General features: G+C 40.8%; 1 protein-coding gene across 6 annotated transcripts in view; it reads right to left on the bottom strand.

The window, feature by feature from the left end:
- SHANK2 (SH3 and multiple ankyrin repeat domains 2) overlaps window positions 1-21,213 on the bottom strand; it is a 358,561-nt gene that overhangs the window by 196,079 nt on the left and 141,269 nt on the right. For all 6 annotated transcript variants that reach the window (XM_062621925.1, XM_062621926.1, XM_062621924.1 and 3 more), the window contains one exon: window positions 12,798-12,911. In XM_062621925.1, the coding sequence (XP_062477909.1) occupies window positions 12,798-12,911 (114 nt within the window). The remainder of the gene's footprint in view (window positions 1-12,797; window positions 12,912-21,213) is intronic.

A 21,213-nucleotide genomic window follows, 5' to 3' on the forward strand; every position in this document is an offset into this window, starting at 1 on the left:
GCTCCATCCCTGGCGGTGTTCAAGGCCAGGTTGGACAGAGCCTTGGGTGCCATGGTTTAGTGTGAGGTGTCCCTGCCCATGGCAGGGGAGTCAGAACTGAATGATCTTAAAGTCCTTTCCAACCCTAACTACCCTATGATTCTATAATTCTATGAATAGCAAAGGATTGGCAATTATGCATGAGGTAAGTTTTGGAAGAACACAGACATATTACAAAGGTAGAAAGGTACCTGTAGGTGATGAGCTCATGTGGGAAAGTTAGTACCACATAAATTTATACAGCTAGAGGATATCAGTCTTTCCCCACTGCAGCTTTGCTGTCTATGTTCAGTCAGGTAAACTCTACTCATTCTACAAAAGCATCATGGAAAGGATTAAATGTTTTTAAGTGCTTTATAATTGCCACCAGCTTATTACTGCAAAGCAGAAAGTGCCTGCTAGCTTTGCTCTTCAGTAACTGCTGTGTTACTGGGCAGCTGACTCAGGCTGTAGTTCAATGCAGTATCAAATGATGGGACTCCCGGCCTTTCCATTAATCCCTGATCATTTTTCCACACAAGTCTGCTTACAGAACAGCCTTAAAAACTAACAACTGTTTTTAAAAGCACTATGTCTTTCCCTTTAAAAGCACTAAGAGCAGCCACACAAAGCTTTGTGCCAGTAAAACCGGGAGCAGAAACAGGGAGAGGAAAAAAGTTGGAATTGACTAAGAAAACACTATTACACAAAATTTGCACCCAGAAAGGATGTGATTATGCAATGCTGTACAAGACTACACTAAACGCTATACTACTCTATACGCTATACTACTCTAAACACTTTTGTTCACTTAGCAACTGATAATCTGATGTCTCTGCCTCTTACTTAGCCACATAAAAGCACCTCTGTGTCTGCATTAATACAACTTCATTTGATACTACAGAAATGTTGGGTTATTCTTGTGCTTAGGTACTTGCACCTGACACCTTCCAAAACGCAGATGTGCTACAAGCACCCAACCCCTTCCCTTCCCTCCTGCAGATATACTTCGGCAAAGACACGCTCATGGCACAGATCATTTTTCAACCTATCTTCCTCTTTTTCCCTGCCAAGATTTTTTTCAAGCCCTGTCTCTTATCAGTGTTGCAGGTATCTGACCAGATTGGTTTCACCAATCTGTTTTAATTTTGTTCATGCATAGCTCCCACAGCACCTATGAACACTTCCAGCACACCCTGAAATGCCAATACTCTCACTGTTTCATTATAATGCAGTTGCAAAGACTTCTCCGCATTACCTAACCAGTTTCCCATCTCCTGCAGGGGATTACTGCACACAAACATGTCCAATAAAGTAGAAATACAGTTCTTAACTCTTATAATCCAACATTTTAACTGCCCATCCAAAAGGTAACATTATAGCTTCTAAAGGTTTCCTTTACTTCTGTTAACCTTTACTTCCCGTACGGTAACTTTTTTAATGTAAGGAACTGTTAGATAAATGAGTCAAGGCTACATTGTATTTAACTTCCTTAAGCTACCAGTATGTTGTACAGGGAATTTTCACGGTGATTCCTTTTATTATTTCCAGGAGAGCAGCCAAAATATGTAACTATATTACATGTCTCTGGATAACATTGAAGTAGTGCCTGATATGTGTATAACCTATCCATAAGCACAAAGTACAGCTTCCTGTGATTTTTGTGCAATTATAGTTGATTTTTTTCCAACAAGAAAAGCCCCAAACCAATACAGTGAGGTCCTTTTCGCTTCTAAATCATCCATGAAATTATCCTGACTTTTGCAGCATGTCTTGTATTTGTGAGTTGTAGCCTGAATCGAGGGGGAAGAAAGTCACTGGGCATCTTTCTGTTTGAAGCAGAAAGCAGAACCAGATTTCCCACCTCAGTCTCAAACACAGACACACTTTTATGAATAACGTAGCCAAGTTCCAATACCATTTAAAATTCAATATATTTTGTGAGTTCAGAATTAGAAACATTTACTCCAGTTTGTCTGTTTTCACCCGAAGACAAATAACCTATTCCTGACGTGAAAAATAAGGCTATCAATATTGACGTGATGCTCTACCACTTAGCTAAATAAATACACTCTGGATATTGCAAGGCTGAGTAAGCACACCCCTGCCACAGCGAGTTTCAAAGTTATTGGAGGCATAACATTTAAACCCGCTGCTCAGATTTGCTGAAACCACGCTGACCATGCTCCCCCCACCCAGTAGGCACAAAACAGTGGCAGATACCCAAGAACAAGACATCTGGAGACAGGAAGCAACGGGATTTGAGGGAGAAAAGAGTGTGTGAGGCCTCTAACAGAAAAACAACTCCTTGTGACCTTGCTGAAGGCTGCCGGAGATGCTGGTGAGGTCTGGGGCTTCCTACCTCGAGCTTATCGAGCCAAGATGAAATGTTGGAGAGAAAATGATCTGCATTTCACCAAATTACACTTTAAACCCCTTACCTCACTGGTCTGCGTTAACAGTTCAGAAAGCGAGGTGAGGCTCCAGAGCTTCCCTTTCATACTGATCCAATATCAAAATCAGCAGAGCTCTTCAGCAAGGGAAGTATTCCACTTACATGGCTCATGCTGTAATCAGCAAGGGGTATGTAATGCACTAACTGATCGGGGTTTTTAATGAATCAAAATAACATCCTTGTTTTTACGTTGCTTTTACTATGACCAGTTACTGTCATCAAGTGTATTATCAAGTCATTTTCTCCCCATCAGGCCTTGGCTCATCTTTTAGGAAGCTGGAAAAGGCCCATTTCCATTCTCTTTTGTTGCAGGCAGGTATGGAAGCAAAAAGCAACGACCTAATTTATGACCAGAATATGGATTATCTAACAGCTGCTGCTACTTAGGTATCATTTTCCTGATCACCTTCAGCACTGCCATTACTGTAAGTAGATACCCTATCATCTTCCTTAAATTAATATGAATTTTATCTCAAATAACTGGGGAGTGTTTCAAAGGGGTTTCAAGCTCTGTTGTCAAGCCTTTTTATCTGAACCATTAAAAATAAGAAGGGAAAAAACCCAAATGTGTCATTTGGGAGATTAGAGAAGGAAAAGATGATTTATCAACACTTTCAGCATATGCACAGAGCTGAGACCTGCCTCGCTTTGTGTCAGACATTTTAAGTAAATGGCTTTTAAAAGTGTTAGGTCACGCTAAATGAGGTGAGTTCAATGAAATATGGCACTTTCTTTAATGCTGATAGCCAGGATGATTTTAACAGAAGTCATATTCTGATACAAAGAATATTTGCCCAGGTGCATGAGTGAATCCTGACTAAAGAGAATGCCAGGAAAAAAATGGATGTAAAATAAAAATAACACCTAAAACCTACTGCTGCTATCATTTAATGTATTTATAGCAAGAGCAAACATCAAGCACATTCAATCATAAGATCATAAGAGACTAAGGAGCATCTCTATTAATAAAGAGCCATTAGTACAGGGAGGAGATGTTACTATCAAAATACATATTCTTACTGAAGTTTGAAAAGCTCCGAAATTCCAGAAGGTGAAAGCAAAGGATTTTTGTCTATTAATAATTACTGAGATACGATAAACTGGTTAAAACTCCAATAATTTGACCCTAGACTTTGATGGCTTGAAATAAACCCACATTGTATGTGGAGCTTCACATGACAACTAGGAATTCAGTATTATTTCTAGGCTGTTAGCACATGCAGAACAGCGCTGCTCAAATTCTGCCACAGGCTGAGTTGTTCTGTCTTAAACCAATAACTGGGCTTAAATCCCTCAGGAGGCTGTATTACTTTATAATTCATTCACTTTATACCTCTTCCTTTATTGCACTTCTAAAGTAATTTGTAACATTAGACATTTTTGGTATCTATATATGCTCTCAGGCTTGGACTGTGATTTTGGAAGGGAAAGGTGAACACATCGCTGGAAGTAAAAGACATTATAATGGTCACTCCATTCTCCTTGAGACACTCCTTAGAGTCTGCACTTTTTAATGCTCTATGGTTTGATAGACATATTCCTGAGGAAAACATGCAGAACAAATCAGAAAAGGAAAAGCTCCACACTTGCATGTCTGATTTCACACATCAGCAATCCCAGATGCATTTGAAACGTTGAGTTGCCTAACATGTAAGTTTACTTTTATATTGCTGTGCAATTCATTTTTAGCCTATTTCAATGCTTTAGAGAATTGTGTTGGTCCTTTTCAGCTGATCAGAGTTATTCCTAAGTGGCTCTTAGCAAGCATAAAAATTACAGTGAAAGGGATGAAATGCGCATCATCCGAGGAGTGGAGAAAGTAAAATATTATGAATTAAAAGTCACCATTCAGAGATGAAGATTCAAGGATGATCAGGGGACTGGAGCACCCCCCATATGAAGACAGGCTGAGGAAGTTGGGGCTGTTCAGCCTGGAGAAGAGAAGGCTGCATGGAGACCTCATAGCAGCCTTCCAGTATCTGCAGGGGGCCTATAGGGATGCTGGAGAGGGACTCTTCATTAGAGACTGTAGTGATAGGACAAGGGGTAATGGGTTAAAACTTAAACAGGGGAAGTTTAGATTGAATATAAGAAGGAAATTCTTTCCTGTTAGGGTGGTGAGGCACTGGAATGGGTTGCCCAGGGAGGTTGTGAATGCTCCATCCCTGGCAGTGTTCAAGGGCAGGTTGGACAGAGGCTTGGGTGATATGATTTAGCGTAAGGTGTCCCTGCCCATGGCAGGGGGGTTGGAACTGGATGATCTTAAGGTCCTTTCCAACCCTAACTATTCTATGATTCTATGATTCAGACGGGCTTACACTCTGTACAAGCTTTACACCTAGGCTTGGATTTTCTTTCTCTGGAATAATTTGTTAATGTTTTTCTGGATAAATTTTGAAGTTATTATCATGGGATACTTTATTTTACTCTTCTTGAAACTAAACTCGTACCATTAGCAAAGGAAAACCACTGTCCTTTGAGAGAGAGAAGTTGATCAATGAAATGAGCTGGTATAGACTCAGTCTTCCGCAGTATTTCTTACAAATACTACTGTTACAGTAAGAAACCTCCATTGCATCTTGGTCAGAAGACCTAAGCTGAAAGGCTGCAAGGTCTTTCAAGGCACCCTTGGTCAGAGAGAACACACACATTACTGGGTTGTGTGTGAAGCAGATGACTCCATCCCACAGCCATACTGCAGACAAAACCAGCTCCAAAGTTACCTCTGCTTCCAAATTGCCATTATTATTGAGTGATAATTCATTTAGGAGTCTTTTCCCAAACTGCTGTTTATCATTTCTGAGAACATTAAGGCTTTGCTCAGCAAAGCTGAAGTGCAGAAATTTGCTGAGGTTTATTCTTTAAATTGCCATTACTTGAGACAAAAAGTGGAGTTGATTTACATCCTCAGCTACAGAGAGCTGTCAGAACTAGTTGAATATTACTGCGCCAAGCTCCTGTGTCAGCTGGGTTTGTGGACTGGCTTGCCAGCACCTCAGATCTCATTCTTTGCATTGACTTTCCTTCTCCAGTATAAAGTACTTTTCCCACTGATTGATGCAGGGGAATGCAAAAACATGCTACATAGCATATTCCTGATCCTTCTAAGCCATACAACAGAACACAGTATCTTTGTGAATGATCACTGTGCTGGGTTCTGTCACCTAGTCACATTTTTAACTATGAATTTGTATATGGGGAACCTATTTTGGGGCAGAAAACCACTTCTGAAAGGATGAAACTTTTCAGAATCATGTGAGCTATGCTGTTCATTGTGCTAAACACAGAAGCAAGGCAGAAAAGTTATTTCCAAGGTCATCATTTTGGGCAGTATCCTCCAAGGCAGGGGGATATAATGTCTGACCTGTCAGTTGAAGCTCTGGGTACCGGGGTTTGAGAGCTAGGCAATGCTCCTCAAACAGGAATGGATAAACTTTCCTAACAAAAAAGTGGCCTCTCCCTTCTTACATATTTAAATTGCTTTTGTACTTTCCTTCCTGTAGGCCTTCCAGCTGCAGCAATGTTCTGTCCTAAACTGCTGCTGTTCATGCCAAGCACTTGAAGTTGCACAGTAATTTTGTCACAGACACACAGGTACCTTCTATTCAAGGTGAAATCCTGTGGAAGGAGCATTTACGAGGTGCTTATCTGGTCAGACAGCATCTCTTCTGTGCAGGCTCTTCTGTCTCATTGAAACCCTCTTCCTGCCAGTGGTTTTCAAAGTTATTTAGTTTATAGGATTTTTCTAATAATCTCTACAATGTTTTTTCCATTCCCATCAGCCAGAACTGATCCGAACAAAAGAAGAAGTTGTTTAAAAAGGATTTTTCTACTCTGGATCACTGCTAAAAGGTAATTAAGGGGACAGGCTGGATGAAAAGATTTTTGCTTTCTGTTTTTTTCTTCCAGTGCTGACCTTTACATGAACAATTACATGTGATTAGGGAGTGCTTTTACAGCTGATTATGTTCTGGCTATTTATTATGTCCAAACAGCAAATCTGGTAAAACAAGACTCCTGTCCTTCTTCTAGAAGGACCAGAGCTACAACTCACAAATTGCACTTTTACAAGAGCTTAGGAACTACTGCCTGGATGAAACCTGAACAAAGCCTCATCAGAGACTTTAAACACATCTTATACTATTCTTATGTGTCAATGTAGCCCCTGACTGCCAAAACCAGGTGACCCTGAACTTACACGAAGGAGAAGGGTGATGGTTGTATCCAAGTGCTCTATTGTAGCTGGCTGAGGGCCATTGGGGTCCTTTGGCTGCACACACAAGCTGTGCTCTGCTGGCATGTCAGGTTGAAGATGGGTACACATGTTTTCCTTTTCTATTCAGGAAAGAAACCCGTATGTGTGAACATGAGCTTCACCACATCCTCTGGGCTTGATGATTTTGGGGCTGGAGACTTCCAGGCCTTTCTGTTCTACACTGGGATGCAATGGGGTGCCCACACATACAGAGACTGAATTTCTGTGGAGTACAGCCAGTACTGACACTGCTCTGCAATACACCTCCCATATCACTACCCTGAGATAGAATCACAGAATCAACCAGACTGGAAAAGACCTTTAAGATCATCAAGTCCAACCTTTACCCCAGGACCGCCAAGTCCACCATTAAACCATGTCACTTAAGGGCTTTGTCTACACAGTTTGTAGGTATGGTGATTCCACCACTGCTTAAAAAGCTATAAAAAAGAATGCCAGAGTTTCATTTTATAGCACCCACCTTCCCATGCAAGGTTAAACAGGACATGCTTGAAATTAACTATAAGCTACCTAAGAGCAGAAGCCAGGGAAATAGTGTTTTAGCACTCTGGGCAGCCTATATATGCCCATACAGGACACAGTGAAGGCTGCAGCTTATGCTCTGGCATATAACACCCAGTGCTAGTGGGTCCCTTCCCCAACATCCTCTTATGCCAACTATTGTTTTTCCAAACAGTACCCAGGTATATTCTGGTGGACAAAGAAATGTTGCTGACTCTTGCAAAAAGGCAGCTTGGAGAAAGCAACCTTGACGTGGCCAAGAAGGGGAAGAAACCTTTCAGATATTGTGTGTGCCAAGCCCCATGTCCACAGAGGACAGAACAGCTACTCATGCAGATGTTGGCTCCTCCATGCACAGCAAAGGCAACTTCCCTTTCTGAAAGAAGGCAGCTCAATTTTCTAGCAGCCTGCCTGACTAGACTGTTGTGCTAGTTACAAAAAGGGATGGTGGAAATGAGGCACAAATCTAGTTTTACTGACTTTACAAGGTGTTGAAAACTAAGAACATGGAAAAAAAAAAAGACCATTCTATACCTCAGAAATAGCAGTCTGGGTAGCAAAGTATGCATTTTATTAGCACAACTTTGACTTGTTTGGTGATTTCTGAAATCTAGAGGAAATGTTGGATAAGAAATGCTGCAATTTTTGCTTATGACATTTGTGTATGATTATATACACAAAAAGACATGGGCAAGGGAAGTATACTATTGCTGCATAATCTGTCATGATGTTTTCAAGGTGCTGGAACTTCAAGAATAAGCCACACCAAACGTTTCAGTACAGACATTCAGAAAGAGAACCCCCAGTTTAGATGCCAGATAGCGTCTGCTCAGAGCACCAGGGACACTAGGGGTCAGCATGGGCGCATCTACATTAGCATTGGTAATGTATTGGTAAGTGCTGCCCCCTCTGCTGCAGCTCACAGGACGGAATAGACCTGAATTTGGAAATTGGATTCTTTTATGGAAAAATGAGCTCTTGAACAACTGCAAATGGTGGTTCAAGACACATGTCCCCCATTAGATCTAGTCTGAAATAAACTCTAAGGACTCAAACAGCAACTACAACTATTAGCAAGGTGTACGCCAAGGCCGCAGGACAGAAAAATGCATGGAGGATGCTACTGAATGAAAAGTCACCCCAAAGATGATGTTAAGCATGAGCATGGAACTCGGGGAAAGGTGCACGGAGGAGGCCAAGAGGTGCAAGACAGCAAGGATTACTAAAGGACATGCAGAATCTGCCTTCATTTCAGTATCATTTGTAAAATCTAAGAGTTCTTCAGGCACATGAGGAAGGAAGGAATAATAAATGGTGAAGACAGAGTGTAAGTAAAGCTAACTTCCAGCCTGAAAGCAAATACTGCACCTCAGCTATGGGCAATCAGATAATGTGAGTTCTGAAGGACATGGAGTACAAAATCACAAGTCTAATAGCATTTTTGCAGTAAATCTCTCAAATCAGAGTAAGACCCAATGATGAAAGAAAAGCAAATGGAAATACCTAACTTAAGCAGAAGAATGAAAATGTGTCTTCCATTGGGGGGGCAGCTGATTTTATGGACAACAGATTCTTCTGTACTTCATTTCCCATTGGCAGGTGTTAGGTAGGACTTGTTACTATTTTAAGAAGGAGAATGAATTTTGAGGGGAGAATAAGCGGGTCAAATGAAAAGCCTTGCTTCTTTTTATAGGCAGAAAAATTAAACAAAGCTATGTCACACACTGTATTCTCAGTGGACGCAAACTACTGCTGCCAGAGATGCAAGACAACCCATGATTCTGTGCAGCACCAACAGCACGTAGCTAATAAATCCTGTAAGATATCTATTAACCCAAGGTAGTGCTTCACATCTGCATAGATTTCAGTTAACTTGGATTTTATACAAATCAAGCTTCTCCTGCACAGAACCTTCTAACAGAACATTTTGGCAAAAAAAAGCATTGTATATTTAGGAATACAAAGGAAATTTAAGTAATGAACTGATTCATCACTAAATAACATAGAAAAAGCGTCAATGCAGAAAGAAGAAATATGTAACACTTGTATTCTGTGTTTGTACAGGGATAAAGCAAGATGTTGCATCAATCTCACCTGAAGGAATACCTTCACTCTAAGCATAACGCTGGAGAATGTTAAAAACTGGCTCCTGAGGCTGCACTTCTTTTAGAATGAGGTGGCAGAAGGTTTTGTGTCTAAGCATTTTTTCAAAGCAGGCACAAGAACTCAGCAGACCACTGATAATGATTTCCTTTGGTGTTCTTTGTTCATTGGACCTCAAAATGCCAAGGCAACTTCTTAAGACTGAAAGGCAGCAGGTCCTGTGCTATGAAAGGGCAAATGAGACAGCCTGGATAATTAAAAGCCAATAAGCCTGGCATCTATCCTGGCAAAATAATGGAATCATTCCTACAAGTCTCAATTACTGAAGGATTAAAGATGGGATAAAGAATTAATGCCAGTCAACATGATTTTTTGGAGGAAAAGAGACCTTGCCAAGCTAGCATGACATCTTTGAAGAGATCACAGGGACCAGGTGCTGTTCTGCACTGCCTGCTTCCAGGGAACATTTGGGGTGGCAGTGAAGTTCCCTGAAACTGGAACTTGTCTTAGGGGTGAGATTATACATCAGCATGACATGAAACACCTGCCTGCCAGTTTTACTGGGCACACAGTGTTTAATTGTGGTTTGTTTTTTTCCAAGAACTATTCCTCTTTCTTTCATTCATGGCGTGCAAATGACAAGCTGCTATTAAACACCATTATTCAAACTTCATAGCAAAGGGAAGCTCTTTGAAGAAATGTTCCTAAACCTCATTTAGAGGAAAGAACAGTTACTTTGGTGCTGGTCTGAAAAAGGCTGAGTTTCAGATTCATTTCCTACACATTAAAATGATCCGCTTTCTAAATCATTACCATAAGAAGTTCTGCTGCTTTGCAAAGTCCAGGATGCAAATTCCTGCTGCAGCACCAGTTTGGGATGTTTCTCAGCTGATGTTCTTTCAGCCATCCCAGAAGACCTAATTTAATTTCTAATCATTTCACCATGCTTAACACATTTTTCTAAATTACTTTTGCATTTTGTACTCGGAGGGAGTACAGGCTGGGTTTTGCTTATAAAGCTCTTCTCTTTCATTGCCATTGTTTCCTATGCAAAGGGAATGAAGCTAAACTGCATAGAGAACTCAGCGACCAGCTGCTTTCAGTCCATACCATATTTCAATCATAATAAGGCACATTCTCTTGATTTCATATCTTTCATACCCACAGCTCCAACCTCTGCTGCCTTACACACAGAAGCACTGTACCTCATTTGTGCCTTCTGGGTGCAGGGCATTTTTCAGGATAGCCCACTAAAATATGTGAGTGCTTAAGTTCAAAGGTGTAGAAAACGGGTTCAAAGGTATAGAAAATGTGCCCATTTTGCTCTTATTTGATGATATTTTCATCTTATATAGAATAGAAGAATGGTATAATTAAAGCCTTAAGCTAGTTAACATTATTATTCACACTGTACTATAAGCAAATAGGAAAAACAATGAGAAAGACAATAGTATGCAACAGGTACAGACTGCAGTAAATGCTCTGGTGTTTTGCCAGACACATGGTGTTAAGTTTGCATAACTTCCTGACAGAAAATTTGTAAGATATTTCTGTTCATACCCTTTTAACACCTCCATTTGGGAAATCCTTCTTATTATTCTTTGCCAATTATTTTCTTCATTTTCCTTTGAATGATCAAAGGAATTTTTGCTCAGACCCAATCCCGTCATGTATTCAAGCAATCATGCCATCATGCCATCCACTGAATCCACTTCCTACAGTATCTGCTGAAAAGATCTTTAAGGATTTGTGACAGAACTTTGGTTACCTTCTCTTCAAAACCACTACAGATGCACAACTCCCTCCTTCTGTACTTTATAACTTCATTTCGTGCCCCTTCCCAGTATTTTCTTCAGATTCGGAGGCAAAAGCACAGCTCAAATGTAATGCAGAGTTGCTGTGAGGAGTTTCTTATCTAGAATACACCTTCCTGAAGTCTTCCAATCAAGGCGTCATTGAAGGATCTTCAGAACAGTTCACACGTGGCTCTTCACCTGCTCATGTTCCACAACACTGATGCATTTATTCATTTTCATAAAGTTTCCAACAAATGAAGTGGAACTGCAACTTGTTACCCTCTTTTTACATCTAGTATTTGAGAACTGCACTGCTCCTAGATTTGCCTATTCAAACCTCAGTCTTCTGGTTTAATACTTCTCCATCTTTACATTCTGATTTGTTCTTAAGCCCTGCACAACCTATTCTCTGTCCTCAGAGCCTAAAACCATTCTCTCCAAATATTAGATCTGGTTTTGCCTCCTTCTCTTTCACTCTTTAGGAAGGGAAATAGAATAGGAAGTATAACCTTATCACAGTGTTTGGCTACCTAGAGCCGTGTCCCTGATGCTTCATTCCCTTACCCAAGTTTTTGTATTACCAAAGCTAACTTCTTGCCTCCTCTTCTGCTCATCCCTTAAACTCAGCTTCCATTACAACCAACAAAATGAAAATACATATCAACTATTACAAATATTTCCAAATCCTTATTACTCTGGAAGTATTACCTTGCCCAGTGCATCCTATCCCATTCTATCATTTTATGCAGTGGGTATATATGAAAGAAGGCAAGTAAACCTGTGCAGTTCATAATGACATACATAAAAGAGTAATGTTTGTGAATGAATGACACAAGGCATGAATTTTAGTGTATTGTTTGTGCAATGCCCAAAGTTCTTAATCAATACATCAGATATCCAAAGCACATAAATAGTGAATTTAAAACTGAATACACTCCTGGAAAACATGAATTATATTCTCAGAGCTTGCTTATAATGAGCATTTAATTAGAGAGCTGTCTTCGTATCTTAAAAGCAGAGAAGATACTAGCTGTTAGGTAACTCTTATGCTTTAATGTACATTTCTTTTTCTTTTATTATAACAGAACTGTAAAGACTCCTTGCTTAAAATCATGTATGTTTTACTTACTCATGGCAAGACAAGTGTATGATAAAGGAGATTCTGTTTCCTTTGCCACCGGTAAGGATGTACATGAGACATCCCACTAATGGATGCCTCCTCTAAAAACTAGTAAAAGGTCAACAGAGGTAACTTCACTGCTGTGAACAAGAGCTAAGTACATTGTAGGACTATCTCAGATTGGGAGATGACTGACCAGATCTTCTTCCAGTATTTAATTGTCTAATTGGCCATTCTCCCATACTGTAATGAAATGAAAGGCAGCATAACGCTTTACAAAATGTCTGCATGAAGTTCTGTGGAAAAGCTTTTGCAGTACTTCATAGCACAGTCCCTCATGAGAAAGACTGTTTGCTTGGGCAGCATCCAGTAAAATCTGATCAATAAACCCCTCTCTATTCTTTAATTCAGCAGCGCAGCTTTATTTAATTCTCCACTGCTGTATAACACATTGCTGCCCAGGCTACCTCTCTGCTTGGACCTTGCATTTGTCATTGTTAGGACTCAACAGGAACTTGATCTGATTACCTGGTTTGCTTTCATTTGGTTTACACTGAACTTCTTCAACGCATTCTGCAGGAAACCATCCAATATGTCCCCGGGTGCTGCCTTCCCAGAATCCACCTTCTCCAATGCTTAAAACTAAAGAGAGACAGACACAGGCAGAAATCAGGCTTTTTTCTCTTCTCAAATAGCAAGATTAGTTACACAGCACGTTCAGTAATAACTGAGTATCACATTGTAAAGGCAAACATTGTACAATAACTCAAATGCTGGTACCCCAAAAATGGGCACAGAGTAACTTTCTCTGATCAGCCTTTAGAACCTCTTCCTGTATAGTTTGTCACAAGTTTCCTTGGCCTTCACATAATTCTTTCCATCTTCAGTTTTCTCATTGCTGCTTTTATTAAGGATAAATGCAGGGTCATACTGTGACCAAAAATAGTTGTCTTGCCTGTTTAAATTACACTGAAGTGCTGAACCCATTGTAATACTGAACCCTCACTAGAATTGGAGGTTCATGATCCATATTTTGGTATCTCATATGTTTTTTACTTTCTAAAGAAACATACTATTTTATTTAGTAGGTAGCTCCAGAGATTTGCAATGTAGGTTGATTAATACCATTTAATGGTCTGAGTACACAGCAGACACTTCAATATCCCATCAGTGTGACACACAACAGAGAGGTTTTAAAATGCTTCAATGATTTTTCCTTGGGAGAAGAGAATAACAGCAGAATCCCAGACTGGTCTGGGGTGGAAAGGGCCTTAAAGCTCATCCAGTTCCAACCCCTGCCATGGGCAGGGACACCTTCCACTAGAGCAGCTTGCTCCAAGCCCCTGTGTCCAACCTGCCCTTGAACACTGCCAGGGATGGGGCAGCCACAGCTTCTCTGGGCACCCTGTGCCAGCGCCTCAGCACCCTCACAGTGAAGAACTCCTTACTGTCTAATAAATAAGCCCATGGAATTTGTCACAGCACAGCTCCATCAGCTGGGTGCTACCCAAAGTAACTGCCCCCGCTGAAAATCCAGGCTAACCAGCCCAAGCACATCTCTCTGCTGATGTTTGCATCACTGCAGTCCCTGACCCCTGGCTGCAATTGAACTCTGTGTGTCAGTGGAATTGCTGTGACTCAGTGGCACTGCATTTGAACTCGATTTGCACGACTGTAGAATAAGATAAAAATGAAATCAATGATGGGGAGGGAAGAAAGAGAAAAATCTTTGTAATATCTGAGAGGCTGTAAGAAGTTTAGTTTGACGCACCAGGATCTATAAAACTGCACTTGAAATCAAATGTTTTACCTAGTGCAATTCTAAGCTGTTTGTGGTATTGCTTACAAAGCACGGAGATCTCATAAGATATTTGACAGAAATATGTTTTTCAATGTGTCAGTTTTGGGTCTTTTAAAGTAGTAAATTCAGAGATACAGATTTCATGAGCTGCATATTTACACATCCCTGCCAATGAGAAGTACACATTAAGCTCCAGGAAACACATCCAGTCAGGCAAAATCCTGCACCTGGATGTGTCCCAAATGCACAGTTTATCAAGCCCCCGCTGACATACATGAGAAACCTGATGGCTACCCAGGTAGTTCTTGGATAACAGAGGACGACCTTGCAAGACACCCACAACTGTACAGTGCCACTGAAACTGAGTAAAAACATTTTGGTAAGCTGCTTCTTTCAGTTACCTCACACCCATTGATAACTGTCAACATAAGCAGACACCACTTCACCTCTAAACCTAAATGCAAGCAAAAATGAAGAAACCAGATCTGTGCTTTCATTGTATCACTAAAAGAAACATTATATAAATGAAGATATGAATACATACAAATTTGGGGCATAATTCATGAAAAACACATTGATCAATTCCAGATGCTCTTGAAAACATCTCAAACCTGGGCACATTAACACACAAAGTCAATGCAATAATTCAATGTTACATGAAACAGAAGCCTCGTCATTCATCCACTATATTCTGGGTATTTATCAGCTTCCAGTATACTTCTCACAATGTAACCCCTGTCCACAGAATAGAATATATTTCTTATATATAAGGAAGTATGAACATTTAATTAATAATATCTATGGATAGGATAATTACTGTAGGATCTTACTGTACATTGATTTCACTTCAACTCATACAAGTGAGTGTAGGATTCCAGCCAAGAGAAATCTCAAAATGCCAGACAGTGAAAAATTCCTACTGCAACTAATTGGGGTTTTTTGAGGAGAGTTTGCAGCACTGAATCCCAGTCCTGATTTCACTCCACAAACTGGCAAGAGAGGGAGAACAAGAACTACTTCAGAGAAGGAGAAAGACATCCCTAATTCCAGATTCTATTAATCTGTCAGATCTGCTATTGTGATGTTCCAAATCACACAAATATTTCCATCTCCAACAAGCACTGTGAGAAGGAAGCTGGGTATTTCACAGCCATTAAGTAATGTGGGCATGGCAGGTAAGACATTCGAATTAAGACGGGAAAAGAAATTTACTTTGTAAGTCTATCTGTGAGTGCAAGTTGAAAATTGATTACTACAGAGTAAAACCAGCCCCATTTTAGAACATTATTACATTAAATATTAGCTATTACTAATAGCAAGAGCAAAGCAAAAATAAGCATAGTCCTGCCTGAAGAGATGATGCCTATGGAAAACAGGCTAAAGAGGGAATGAGGTCTTGCCATATCGCAGACAGCCTTCCCAATTCTGGTTCAAGCCTCTCCAGAGATTACATCCACAGCCAGTGACAGTATCTTTGGGTTTACTATCAAGTAAAAACACCCTTGTTGGTGTCCAGAAAGGAAGGCAATGCCTGGTGGAACTGCAAAGGCACAAAGATGACATAAGAGTTAAATAGGAGGTGACAGGGATGCGGCTCACGCACAGAGATGGAGACAAACTGCTGGTGGGATGGAGGAGAAACTCATGTAGCCTGATCCTCAAAGGGCACAAGTTGACATCTAAAGGGTTCTACTCTACCAAAAAACTTGAACTCATCTTTTTAATACACCTCAAGTGGTGCCATTAGCAAGAAATTCTGCAGCAGGAGCCAAAGCCGCAATAATCTACATCCCTCTAAAAACTGGCAACACTTTGTGTATTCCAATGCGGAAACTGCTCACTGGAAGGATAAATCAAAAAGTATCATTTCTCTTTTGTCCCCCTGAAGGCTTTATTAGAATGAGGCCATAATTTCTGTCTTCTCCCGCTCACAACAGTGCTTAAGAGGCACATTGTAATAGATGATATGGTACCAGCAAGGGATTTTCTCCTCAACATTTTTCCCTCTGAAGGACATGACAATGGTAAATCAAAGGATAACTGCCCCAAAATTATTAATTAACCTTAAGCTTTTCAAGCTTTTTTTTTTCCTTTGCTTTTAGGAAAAACAAAAGATGTGGTTGCTATGGCAAGAGCAGGCTGGAGTCTCTACACACACCCTAAATTACACAGAGAACCTGATGGTGGAAGAGTAAAATTAAGGTTCTAGTAACATCAGGAATCCTGGGATGTCTTTTCACAACAACGTATAGTTTAAAACAAGAACCATGTTTGCTTACAGGAACCAAACTGCAAACTAAAACTGGACAAATACCAAATAACTGAATAACAGAAAAAAATATCAAGGCAGGTGCCAATCACGATCGTCTGTGTTAATGCCTTTAAAGTATTATAGTTAACATCAGCCAGGTTCTGCTTTGCCAAAGTCCAGAGAACAACACAAAATTATATGCAGCGCCTAGCAATCATGGGATATTTTGTCTCTTGCAGCTCCTGTAAGTTTACTGACACTGTATGTATTGTAATTAATATTAATGACATACCTCGAACAGCTTCATTACTCAGTATACTACCAGAAAATCACTTTTATCAAAACAACACATCTGTTTTATCCTTCCACATTACAACTCCCTTCATTACCAAGAAACAGAGTATATTTTCCATCAAATGGTGGGGCACACTATCTCTGAACTCCTTGGGACACTCAAACTTTACACATGACATAAATGAAGGTGAGCACAAGTCATAACTTCATCTTGCTTGCTCTTATTTTTCTTCAAATGTGGGTTTAGTTTAGGCTGTACTCGATTCCTTTACTGCTGTTTGCTCCTGACAGATATCCCTCCCTCCCTCCCTGTGATTAATGAGGAACAGGATCCGTCTGTTCTGCCTCACGGGCAGAGCGCTTCCAGCTTTCAAAGGCTTAATCAAGAGAGACTGACATAACTGGAGATCAGGATTGGAAAGGAAGTCACTGTCTGTCGCCCCAATGACAACCGCACACAGGCCTCCAGCACGCAAACAAATGACTGTGCCCAGCTGCCAAGGAGAACATGCTCATGTGCAGGCCATGTACAATCTGGAGGGGAAGCCTTGTATATCTGCAGCTAATGGTTTGGTGTAATTGACCTAAGCAGTGAGATTCGACTGGTATTTCTTGTAGTGGGGCAGCAAATTCAGGAGTTCTTTCCCAAGAAGCTGTGGCTGTCCCATCCCTGGCAGTGACCAAGGCGAGGTTGAACGGGGCTTGGAGGAACCTGCTCTAGCAGAAGGTGCCCCTGCCTGAGGCAGGGGGTTGGAACTGGATGAGCTTTAAGGCCCCTTCCAACCCAAACTATTCTATGATTCTAAGCTATGGAACCCCAGAGAGAAACCAAATTAGTGAAACAAGATGGACAGAAAATATTCCTTAGTTGTTAAACATACATTTAACTTCCAGTTTTGCCTCCAAAACAGAAGGGTCATACCCAATTGTGGATTCAAGGAGTTTAGCTTCCTGAAATCCAAGTGACTCTCTTGGTTTAGCTAAAGAGCCTTACCTACCTCTAATTCAGTATTTTATTGTCTGCCTCCTCCTAACAGTCCAACTGCCATAGCTTAATCTTGAAGCAGGTTGTGCCTCTATGGCCACACAACTGCAAGCAGATAGATGGCAAGACTAAAGAGCCTTAGCTTCAAGCTTTAGGTGCAGGTCACCAGCCCAAACCACTCTCACCACAATGTGTCAGGCTAGATCCTGAGTTAAAACAGCTTTCATCTCTTATCACCTCTACTTCCTCAAGAAAGAAACTGTGCAAAAAACAAGGTTCAGGAAAAGGAACTTGGGATGAGAAGCTGACAGTGACTATTTACAGAGCAACCACTCACTACGTCAAAATCTACATGTACAACAATCTGCGCACAACTCTCTAAATCTGAGGAAATATGGTTCAGCTGAAATAGAACTGTTCAAGATTTGTCCCTGCATTTTTTGTTTCTTCCCTTTTTATCTTTGCCAACAACTCTCTACGAAGATTGTCTTTTTCCTCTCATTCGAATGTGTCAAATAGCTTTGGGAAAGTGAAAGAGAGAGAAAAAAACAGCGTAAGAAACAACTCTTCCGCACTGATTTGAATTTTGGACAAAAACTCTTATCAAGCACTGGAAAAAAGGCATCCATTTGTGAAGTTGATCACCATCTTTGTCGAGGAAGGTACAGATGGAGTCAAGTTTGTTCTTCTCCACAGCAATGCCGAAACTACAGGTCAAGGGACTGCAGAGTACAGAGCATTAATTCAAGAAGAGGTCCAGAAGATCCAGAGCCTGTACTGTTGTGTGGGACCATGCTAGTGTGCTCATGTATCATTCACAGCTCCTCTCTGTCTTCTGGTACTCCCCATCTCCTGGATATTCCAGGCCAGTTACTGACTACATAAAGCAGGCTGCTTTTAAGTAGTCAAGAGTGAAGACGATGGGGATTTGTGGATGCTCTTGCATCCTAAACACTTTCTCACAGTCTTGACAGCAAAGCGAGCTCTCCTGCTGGAGTGGGAGCAAGGCCACGTCTTTGCTACAACACTCTGATGCATCAGCTTGAAGCACAGCTCTCTCCCGCTCTTCAGATACAGCAGCTTGAAGAAGTGAGTTAGGTTATTAGCTGTGATGAGACATAATTATTTATGTTGGGAATTTAAATCAAACTCATCAAGCCAGGAGCCAGCAAAGAAGCCAAACAGATCAATGAATCTGGGTAAGATTAATATTCCATTGCACATTAATTTCAGCCTTCATAGAAAAGAGTAGCAAAGCAATGCTTCTGCAAACCTCTTAGGTTAAATATTGCTGCCATATTTATTCACACAAGGTACAAAACGCTCCTGAAGAAACAAAATAGCATTTTGGAGGCTCTTCCCTTTCCAGTAGTTTATTTACTAATCTAACAAGCGCTAAAGCCCCGGAGACCAAATTTCCCTCCTGCCCGCAAGCACTGTCTGTTGGCAATATCTTCAAGCACAGCAGGGGTTTAATAATCTTTCCTTTTCAAAATGACTTACAAGATTTCATAAGAAATGGAAATGTTAGCGCTAGGTTTGGATCGCTCTGCTGCTGAGCTCACACTGAAGTAAGAGAAGCTGCTGCAAGGGTCAGTATTTCTACTGCTGACAGCTCCTGACTTTCTGCCCAGAACAGATGCTCGAATCATTACTACTGAATTACTACCGTTTGTCTGACCCTGGAGAGGGTGACTGAGAACAGGCCTTGGTGTGGTAAACTCCTAAATGTGCCCATTGTGCATGCCCAGGAGACTTCTCAGAAGGTTTATGGACAAGTCTGCTGAGATATTGAAATAACTCCCTGTTTTCCTAGATACTGAGCACTAGAAAATCTGTTTAATCACAGAGCAAGAGTTAAAGAAACTGAGCCCTGCCCAGATGAAAGAGAGGAGCTCGTAATTAACAAGGCAGGCAACAAAAAGTAAGAGAGGAAAGGCAAAATTTACAGTGGGAAGCCACCCATAGACAAGCTATACTGTAATCTGGGAGCTGAAAATTGGAAGAAATAACTAGAACCTGGCAAATGGAAATGCTGCAATAAAAACACAGGGAAAGACAAGAGAAACAAAACTGTGAGCAGGGTGAGTCTTCAAAAGCCTCAAAGAACTTGAACTGGGCAACCATGTGGGGTTTGAATTTGTAGTGAGGGTCAATTCAGATGCATAGCAGCCTACCAGTATCTGAACAGGGCAACAAGGATGCTGGAGAGGGACTCTTCATCAGGGACTGTAGTGATAGGACAAGGGGTGATGGGTTTGAACTGAAACAGAGGAAGTTCTGGTTAGATATAAGGAAGAAGTTCTTTACTGTGAGGGTGGTGAGGCACTGGAATGGGTTGCCCAGGGAAGTTGTGAATGCTCCACCCCTGGCAGTGTTCAAGGCCAGGCTGGACAGAGCCTTGGGCAACATGGCCTAGTGTGAAGCATCCCTGCCCAACCCAAACCATTCTATGATTATATGCTTTCAGGTATGTTTTAATATAACAGATTCTGAAAACAGTTTTGATTTGCTTTGTTTCTAAGTGACAGGAGATTGTCTGCACCAGGCTGCTGGTACCTGTATCTGTTACCTTTCCAACAAGATGAGCTACTACGTGTTTGAGTCACAGCAACCTTCTCAAGGAGGCACAGATACTTACATATTCCTTTGGCTTCATGACATAGAAAAATGCTAATTCTTTACCCACAAAGAACTTTGGAGCGCTGTGTTCTCTTCATATAGCTGAGTTTTATGATAAAAGGAGCCACTTGATTTCAAGTATCAGAATTCAATTTAGCTACACAAAAGCTGATTAAAATAAATACTGCAGATATTTTCTCTATGTGTGTATGTGTTTGGATTGTGGCAGATTTCTTGCTGTTGACTTTTAGATGTAAAATGAAGAAAGAAACAACCTATATTTAAAGTGTTTCAGTGAGGAAGGAAGCTATCTCTTTTTCATTGATGTGAAGACATAAGATTGGGGTTGTTCTTGCACCAATAAAGATTATCAGGTTTATTTTTACAGCAGCCATGGCCCCTCTCTCTGAGTGGCAGACACAAATGATGTCAGGATGTATGACTAACAACTAAAAATAAAGCAGATATTTTTGTACAGGCTACGTTAACATCCTATTAATACAAGATCATTCTGTTTAGTTTACATTTGCTTTTGGACATTGCCCATTGACAGCTTTCCCTGAGCAGTTTCCCTGGATGTGTACATTCCTCCAGTAGTACTGTGAACCACTGTCACTCGTGCACTTCTGGTGGTTTTAGAAAGAGAAATAACCCTGCTTCATCTTCATCAGATGAAAGAACTTCTCGTCAAGAGTTCAGGAATTCATCCCTCTCCCTGACCCTTCTAATTCTACCAATTTAAAAAAGAAAATCCATAAAAACATCTCCTAACTAATCCCTTTCTCTAATATGTTGTCCTGGGTTTTTATCCCTGTAATGAATGCTTCGCTACATCTTCGCTGTGATTAGTCTCATGGGATGTCCATGTGATGAGCATCTCCCCAGGGTCAGAATCCCACTGCAAATGCCCATACACGTTCGAATCTCCCAAAGCAATTCAAGACACCACTACTTCAGCATCAGTGTTTTATACAGAACAGTGCAGCTGCCA

Source organism: Pezoporus occidentalis, unplaced genomic scaffold (assembly GCF_034315485.1).
Source record: "Pezoporus occidentalis ecotype Australia unplaced genomic scaffold, CSIRO_AGI_Poc_V1 ctg236, whole genome shotgun sequence".
In the NCBI taxonomy this organism is placed as follows: domain Eukaryota; kingdom Metazoa; phylum Chordata; class Aves; order Psittaciformes; family Psittacidae; genus Pezoporus; species Pezoporus occidentalis.